The sequence below is a fragment of the Ciconia boyciana genome, chromosome 4, assembly GCF_034638445.1.
Source record: "Ciconia boyciana chromosome 4, ASM3463844v1, whole genome shotgun sequence".
Taxonomy (NCBI): Eukaryota; Metazoa; Chordata; class Aves; order Ciconiiformes; family Ciconiidae; genus Ciconia; species Ciconia boyciana.
The window spans coordinates 55,010,024-55,018,889 of NC_132937.1; the positions used below are offsets into that span (position 1 = coordinate 55,010,024).

Sequence of the window (8,866 nt, forward strand, 5' to 3'; positions counted from 1 at the left end):
ACAGAGGGAGGCAAGAATGAGGTCTCCTCATTTTCATGGCAGAAGGATCTTTGGCTGCCTGTGTTCACAGAACAACTTCAAAGCATTACATTGCTAGATGCCTTAGCTGCCAGGTGTGGTTGAAGAACTTCAAACAGTAGTGAGTTCTGGATGAGTGAAGTGAAGCTCCTTTGGGTAAAAGAGGAGGCAACATGAAAGAGGGCACATGTAAAGAGTACAAGGAAATGGTGGTGTATGAAGTGACATGGTCTTGAACGTGAAGATGGTTGTTAGTTTGTAGGAGGTAGAACAGGTTTTGGACAGCAGAATCTGAATCAATGAATTATGTTCCATCCTTGGGTTGAGGGCTGATTTTATTTGCATGCCTTGACTGTATTTTACTGATCCTCTCTGCACTGGATTTTTGCAGCACTCCCCACCTTCTTGCCCAGAGTACAGTGACATCAGTGCTAGACTTAGATGAAGTACTGGGGCAAAAACTTCAGGGAGGCTTTAGGATTCTGTAGTGGTCATATATGCAGACTGGATTAGTAGGACCTGCAGGCTGCCATTATGTGAAATAATTCTTGCTCAGCATTCCTTTTTCTGTGCATTCAGTATGCTGCCTGCATTATAAGCAAAGTTTTTGTACTGTTTAAGTGCCCGTATGCCTTCTGTTAGTGGCAATCATGAATCAAATGTGATAGCGGTATTGGTGATGTGATGGTTGTTCTTCCACAGTCACTGCTTTGTTGCTATAGTGATTCCCTATGCTTGCTTTTTAATGAAAAATGGTGCATTCTAGTGTTTTATGTGAGTCAACGTCCTTGTTCTTCTTCTAGGAGTGCTGAAAAGAATGGACTGGCTGCTAGACCTTATGGGCTACATCAGAAACTTAGCATACAAGTCAACACCCTTACAAAATGTCGATCTTAAAGAGGTACATGCTGTGAAAATAATTTGCAGCTTTCAGGAAAAAAGGAGGTTTTGATGTATTTCATGTTATTCATCAGTAATAAGTATTATTCCCCATGCTTTTATATTTTAGAAGATTGTGATCTTACCTCCATAGAGAAATTCTTCTCAATTTTTGTGAATGTACTTTAGATTACTTTAAAATAACCATGACATTTAAATTATGATAGAAGCTAAAGGCAACTAAAGGAAATAATTGCTTCAAATTTACTGTATTTAGAAAAATTGAAGGAATAATTTGAATTCACCAGTAGAACTGTCTAAGCAGGTCAAAAATGTGCAGCTGCTGTTTTTAAGAGGGCTTGGACAGTTTTAGGGAACTAATATTGTTCATTGTTACATTTGTTCACCTGTTTAAGTCTTCTGGTTGAGGACATAAAATAAGCTGCTGCTTAGATCAGAAAGGCATTCATTACATTGCTGCAATATTTCCCAACCATTTGTAGCACTGCAAGGGTGACCATCTCTAATTTCACTCAACAGTCAGCTTGCTGTAAAGAAGTTATTTTCCCATTTTAAATAAAATGTGGATCAGCCTTAATCTAAAGGATTATTTTAGAAGAGTGTGGTTTTGCTTTTCTTTCTGTAGACATTTTAGTTTGATTTGGAGTTTAGAAAAAGGCTATGCTGCTTCAAAGCATAAGAGAATATTAAGAACTTTTTAGTTCTTGCATTTTGAATGTTAACTGAATTTTCAGATGATTGTTTTGAACAGCAAGCCACCATCTGAAATTTTTGTTTGTTTGGGGATTTTTATTGGTTTTTTTTTTCCCCTTCTGTATTACTCATTTAATAAAGTGCATTTTTGCCTTTTTCCTGTTTAGTGCATAGATTTCCTCCTGTGGCTGTTTGCAGCTTCTGTGGTGGCCTGGGCTGACCATAGTGCACCATTACTGCTTGGCCTTAGTGCTAACTGGTCACCATGGAAGCACCAAAGGGTGTTACCGGAATTATCTGAGGATCACATTGGCAAGCACCCCACTGACAAGCTTGCTGTGCAAGAGACTCTCACTCTCCTTCCAAGCAGCATTTCGCTTTTGCTGGCTAAAGAGCCTTGGAAAGAACAAACACCAAAGGTAAAATTGTATGTAGTGGTAAGCATTTTCCAAGAGTCAGAAAGCACCCCATTTTTAGTAGTCAGCTCAAATCTTAGGTGGAGCAGTTATTTCCTCTATATCTATTGTATCTGCTTTGTGATCTTGTTTTTCTTTATTTGCAATCAGATATGCCTTGTCTCAGAAGACTGAATGTAGTTTCTCCAGTAAAATGTGAGAGTTGCAAAGAACAAAAAACATTCCAGTGTTGGGAGTCAAACTCTTAAGAGGGTGCAGCTGGGAGAGGAGAGTTGGCAGCTGCTAGCAGCAAGTCAGTCTTTTAAACACTGAAAGACAGATCCTCTGCTGTTCAGCATCACCACAGTGGCAATTTAGGGCAATCACTGATCTTCTGTGCTGTTTGTAGTATGTGTCATTTATTTTCAAGTATAAGTTGAAAATAAATGTGGAAAATTGTGCCTAATTTGGCAAGCCTACTGTAGATTGCTTGTGGCTGAGATATGTGGAAATATTGTTATAAAACTATAGATTAATAGTCAGCTGTTTTGTGCAAACCAGAATCCGTTAAGGACTGGCTCCTGTACACTCCTGTGCTCAGGGTTACCACTGAAGTCAGGATTCAGAATGTGGGAGGAATGCAGGAGTGGGCTGTTGATATGCAAGTGCCTAATTAGGCTTTAGGGAAGAATTTGAGACTATGCCCTGAAAATCATCCTGGTAAGTTTGAAACACCACATTGTCCTCCAGGCATACTGTACTGCCAGAAAAACAATGAGAAATGAGGAAAGTCAAAAGAGGGACAAAGGCAGTAAGAGTTCTGAAGGATTTGCAGTAAAATGTTTGCGCAAGAGACTGATAAGAAAGGCAAAAGGCATTAATAGGCAAAAGGCATGAACAGGCAAGATGGAGGTAAATTATTTACTGTGCCTTCTTCGTTACAAAGAATTATTGCTGAGGTAATGAGAGGGAACAAAGGGAGTTTCAGGTCCATCCATGGCAGAAATTGCACTGACAGTGAGATGTACTCTAGGGCGTTTGGTTAGTTTAGTCAGAAGCTTGATTGGCCACTGCCTCTGATTAGATAACTATGAGTTTAACAGCAATCAGATGTTGCCAGTCAAACTGAAAAGAATTTGTGGTGTTCTGATACAGACTCTCTTTTGATTCAGATTTTCCTTTATATTTCAATCTTTAGTTTATTGACTGGCTGATCAATATGATGGAAAGTCCTAAGGAAGCATTATCAAAATCATCCACAGACCTGCTGAAAGGTAGGATATTTTCAATTGGGTCCTTATTTTTCCATAACTATCAGTACAGATCAAAATCCAGCTGTTAAAAGGAGTGAGATGAATCTATACTATTAGCACATGTAGGAGAGCTATATTTTGTCTTTAAGGAAGCCTTCACAGGTAAGTTAGCATTCCTGTCTGCAGCATATTCTTATATTTGCTGTCTCATCTGCTGATGCTTACAAAGTACCACTGAAGATCCAAAAGACATAAAGGTACATCTGGTCCTACAAGTGTATCTCAGTGATAGATCTGTCAATTGTTTTTGAAGTTACCCTTAAAAAGAAAATGCAACATACTATTTGGAAATCCTCCAGTACTAGAAAAGAAATCACACAATAATTTATTCTGGTGCAACTGAAGACTGAACTGGGGGGAAAAGATAGGAGACAGGCAATGACAGCCTAGTAGAGTGGTCTAACAAGAAAGGATAGAGGAATGAGGGATGTATGAAAAGAGAGATGGAAAGTACATGATATTTTGAATTACAGTAATGGCCTGTGGCCCTAGCATGCACCCCATTGCTCACCTAGAGGTGTAGGATTGTGAATACAATCTGTGCAAGTCATTTTAAGAGGACACCACAACTACTCTCAAGTGAAGTGAGTGTGCTTGTGCTTCTTTCCACTAACACAAGGCACTTCCCTTGAATCACCTGATTTCTTGGACCTAAACATGGCTTCTTGAAATCTGGTTACAAGTTCTTTGCATTACTAGGATAATTAGCCTTGTTTTGAGGGTCTGCAATCTTTAGTCACTCTCTGATAAATTTCAAAATTCCCTGGTTGTGTTTGCTCATCTCCACCAGAAACAATGCTAAGGATTGTTGGAGAATCTCCTCTGTACATCAGAGGATTCTGATATGCACAGTATATTCTCAGTATGCCCTGACTGAGATGAGTCCTTGTTTCCCTTGAGCTTTCCTTTGTTTTTTGCTTTCCAGTACTAGAACATGAAACTCCTTTCTGGATGGCTAGAATGTGACTGGTTTGGTTACTGGATTTTGCCTAAATGCATGATCCTGTCAAGTTGAATTGAGAAATCAGTGAATTGGATTTCCAATCAGTGAATTGCACAGAGGACTTAAGACATTGTACTTTGTGTTTCTGTCCTTCCCAGTGCCTCCTATCTCCCCTCTTGCATCACTGCTTGTTGAATTCAAACTTTCTGCAGTGTTGGTTGATCTATGTGCCGCTTCAAAGTGGTGATGGTCTAATTAGCAGATGATGTGATACCATTTCAGTAGGAGGCATGCCATAAAGCAGATGAAAGGCCTAGTATAACATCACATTTCAGAGGGGTGTAGAGACTAGTGTATCTTGTGAACAGCAGAAGTAGCATCAGAAACTGTCAGGCTAGGAAGTGAAAAAGTCATGAAAAAAGTCAGTAAAAGGAGAACTGAATCTGTACCTGTGTTAGTAAAATGACTAGGGAAAATTGCATCCTTTCCAGTCTGGACTGCACAAATTAATGTCCTTTGTCCTTGTCTTCACAGTTACACTTCTGGCCTTGAGATCTCTCGCAGAGTTCAAGAAGAAAGCAGTGTGGACTAAAGCTTATGGGTGGTAGCTGCATGCTGTATCTTATCCAATGAAGAAGACTGTTCATACTTGAAAGCATAATATTACTATTCAGGCATCAAGACAACCAATTTCAAAGAGGTTTCTTATCAGAATGTTTTGGATTTTTTTTTTTTCCTTTTACCTCCTGCCAAAGACTCATAAGATGAAAACCACTATTTTGTTTTTCACTGATGGGGTGTTGTTCTGTTACAAACTACCTAGCATGGTTTGAGCTGTGCTGAATCTAAATGAGAAATACACATTCAGTTGTTTCAGTTGAGTTGTTTCAGTGATACCTGGGAGCCTCAAAAGCTGGAGTGGAATATTCCTTTAACAAACGGAAGCTTTGTAGGAATGGGTGGAAAAAAAAACCTTGTAAAATTTGTTTGGATGTAGCCTATTTACTAAAGTATCTTTTAGTGTAACAGACTTCTGAATGAGCATTTTTTTTTAACTGATAGCCCTTTTTTAGTAATAACGCGACACTCTTGCACAGTAGTGACGACACATTGAAGGTATATAATAGGAGCAGGTTTTCTGAAAGGAGTAGTATGCTTGTCAATTTTGCAATGGCTTTATCAAGATCATTTAAATAAGTCAATGATCCTAATGGCTGCTATGTTCCCAGCTCCAGGACAGGTGCAGTTTTCTTTCCACTTATAACTGTTCTTGTCTCCTTTACCCTCCTTTGCACATAAGGATAGTTTTTCTCTGCCTCTAGGCAAAAGGGACAATACAGCAACTCTTCTCCACCTTTGTCATCTTAAATAGATTAGCCTCTGCCACTTTCCTTATTTAATACTCTTCTCTTTCTGAAGGAATAGAGAACTTTTCCACTTTGCAGTCTTGCTAAGGCAGAACCTAAAAGGAGTTTTGTATTTAGCAATCCTCCTCACTAGAGTAGACAAAAATTAACTGAATATAATTGCTTGGGCACTGGTCCCTGATGTCTTCCAGAGCAGTACTACTGCGAGCACTGTTGATTTTGACCAGCTTGCATGAAGTGTTATCGCCCTACATCTAGAAGCCACACCCCATTGCAGGGATTATCTTCATTTCAGGACTGATAACATTTCCTCTGCAGAAGAAATTCTCCTCTGACTTCTTTACAGGCTTTTCTCATCTAACAATGTTACTGTGTGATGGCAGTGAGCTTCCCACAGTGACTAGACATTTCTTCAGCGATTAGGTGTGTGGAGGATTAACCCAGTACTTCATTTGTATTTCCAAAATAGTGTATAATAATGGTAATTTCCTCCTCTGTATGCAGCTATATACTAAGAAGACAGTCTAAAGGTGAATGTACAGTAGGACTCACTGAAAGTAGTTGTCACCCAGTCAGTATCTGAGTGCATGACATTTCCATTTGTGTGCACTTCAAAGTAACCTCTAACAAAGCTGAATATGTCATGTTTTAATGGTGCCATCTCTAGCATACTGTTTCAAACTAACTTACACCTTTACTCATGTCAGTTTGCGTGTGTGTTAGCATTTTAATTCAGATTAAAAGTTTGCCTTTTCTTAAAGGGAATCTCTGGATAATGCCCACATGCTGTGTTTTAGTTTGCATAGTGGAGCAGTATACAGAAATCTGAATTAAACTATACTCATATACAGCAGAAAAGGTAAGCCAAGGGATGGCATAGCACTGCTTGAGGGTGGCAATGCTAATGCAGCTCCAGGGAGCACTTATGGTTTAAGAGCATGTCTGAAATGCTTGTACACTGATGCACACAGTAGTAGAAACAAACAGTATGAACTGGAAGCGTTGGTCAGTTCCCAGAGCTATGATGTTGTTGGTATTAGTGAGACTTGGTGGAATGAGTCCCACAACTGGAGTGCTGGGATGCAGGGCTATAGGCTGTTCAGGAGGGATAAGCAGGGCAGGCAAGGTGGAAGAGTTGCACTGTATGTACAGGAAAGGTTTGACTGTACAGCCCTTACAGTTATGGACGATGTGGTTGAGAGCCTCTGGGTGAGGATTAGGGGGATGGAAGACAAAGCAGATGTCATTGTGGGTGTCTACTATTGCTCACCCAGCCAGGATGATAGCACTGATGATGTATTCTGTAGGCAATTAGGAGAAATCTCGGGATTGCTAGCCCTTGTCCTTATGGGAGATTTCGACTTTCCAGACATAACTGGGAATACCAGACCACTGTGACAAGAAAGTCTGGGAAATTCCAGAAGAATGTCGAAGATAATTTCTTGTCACAAGTACTCAGTGAGCCAACTAGGAAAGGTGCCCTCCTAGACTTGTTGTTTGTGAACAGAGAAGGACTTGTGGGAGATGTGATGGTAGGTGGCTGTCTTGGCCACAGTGATCATTAAATGGTTGAGTTGAAATTTTTTGGTGTAATGAGGAAAAAGGTCAGCAGAGTTGCTACCCTGGATTTCAAGAGAGCAAACTTTAAGCTACTGAGGGAGCTAGTTAGCAGTGTCCCCTGGGAATCTTCTTCTGAGGGCTCAGGGATCCATGAGAGCTGGTCAGTTTTTAAGAACCACCTTTTAGAAGCACAGGAGCAGGCAATCCCATTGTGCTGAAAGTTAAGCAAGCGGGACAGAACACCAGCTTGGCTGAACAGGGAACTCCTCCTGGAACTCGGGAGGAAAAGAAATTGTATGATCTCTGGAAGTGAGGTCAGGCTTCACAGGAAGGCTACAGAGCTGTGGTTAGCATGTGTAGGGAGAAAACATGAAAGGCCAAAGGTCAACTAGAGTTGAAACTGGCCAGTGTTGGGTCAGGTAGCAAAAAATTCTTTTTTGAGTATGTTAAGAGCAAGAGGAGATCTAAGGAAAATATTGGACCAATACTTGATGAAGATAGTCGCCTGACAAAAAGGGATGAAGAAAAGGCAGAGGCATTTAATGCTTTTTTTTTGCCTCAGTCTTTAGTAATACTGATAGACCTTGGGCTGCCCAGTCCTCTGAGTTGGAAGACGTGTGGGAGCAGTGACTTTCCCTTTGTGGACCCTGAAATTGTAAATGATCAGTTGAATCTTTGTAAGTCCATGGGGCCTGATGCGATTCATCCCAGAGTACTGGAGGAGCTAGCAGTTGTTACAGCAGGACCCCTCTCAATCATCTGCCAAAGGTCTTCAGAGTCAGGGGAGGTCCCTGCTGACTGCAATCTAGCCAGCATTACTCTGATTTAAGAGGGAAGACCCAGGAAACTACAGACCTGTTAGTTAACCTTAGTGCCTGGAAAAATTATGGAGAAGATCCTACTGGGTGCTACTGAAAGGCATTTCAAGGACAATGCAGTCATCAGGCACAGTCAACATGGGTTCACAAAGGGAAAATCCTATCTAACGGATCTGCTACCCTTCTACAACAAGATCACCTGCCTAGCAGAGGAAAGGAAGGTGGTGGATGCAGCTTGTCTGGATTTTAGTAAGGCTTTTGATACTGTCCCTACAGCATCATTGTTCTGGACAAGTAGTCCAACTGTGAGATGAGCAGGTGCACAGTGCGCTGGGTGAAGAACTGGCTGAAGGGCAGGGCTCAAAGGGTTGTAGTGAATGGGGTTACAGCTGGCTGGCAACCATTCACCAGCAGTGTTCCTCAGGGCTCAATTCTAGGGCCAGTTCTGTTCAATACATTTATCAATGATGATCTGGAGGCAGGAATTGAGTGCACCATTAGTAAGTTTGATGATACTAAACTGGGAGGTGCTGTTGACTCTCTTGAGGGACAAGAGGCCTTGCAGAGGGATCCGGATAGATTGGAGCACTGGGCAATCATTAATGGCATGAAATTTAACAAGAACAAATGATGGATTCTGCACCTGGGATGAAGTAACTCTGGAGACAAGTATAAATTGGGAGAGGAGTGGCTGGAGAGCAGCCCTGCAGAAAGGGATCTGGGGGTGCCGGTCGACAGCAGGCTCCGTGTGAGTCAGCAGTGTGCCCTGGCAGCCGAGAGGGCAAACCGCATCCTGGGGACCATCAAACACAGCATATGCAGCCCATCAAAAGAGGTGATCATCCCGCTGTATTCAGCA

General features: G+C 41.2%; 1 protein-coding gene across 2 annotated transcripts in view; it reads left to right on the forward strand.

Moving 5' to 3' along the window:
• Positions 1-5,282, forward strand: part of FOCAD (focadhesin) — a 143,553-nt gene extending 138,271 nt beyond the window's left edge. For both annotated transcript variants that reach the window (XM_072859913.1, XM_072859914.1), the window contains exons 42-45: positions 822-919; positions 1,779-2,030; positions 3,205-3,280; positions 4,797-5,282. In XM_072859913.1, coding sequence (XP_072716014.1) covers positions 822-919; positions 1,779-2,030; positions 3,205-3,280; positions 4,797-4,870 — 500 coding nt within the window. In that variant the 3' untranslated portion in view covers positions 4,871-5,282. The remainder of the gene's footprint in view (positions 1-821; positions 920-1,778; positions 2,031-3,204; positions 3,281-4,796) is intronic.
• Positions 5,283-8,866: the final 3,584 nt, after the last annotated feature.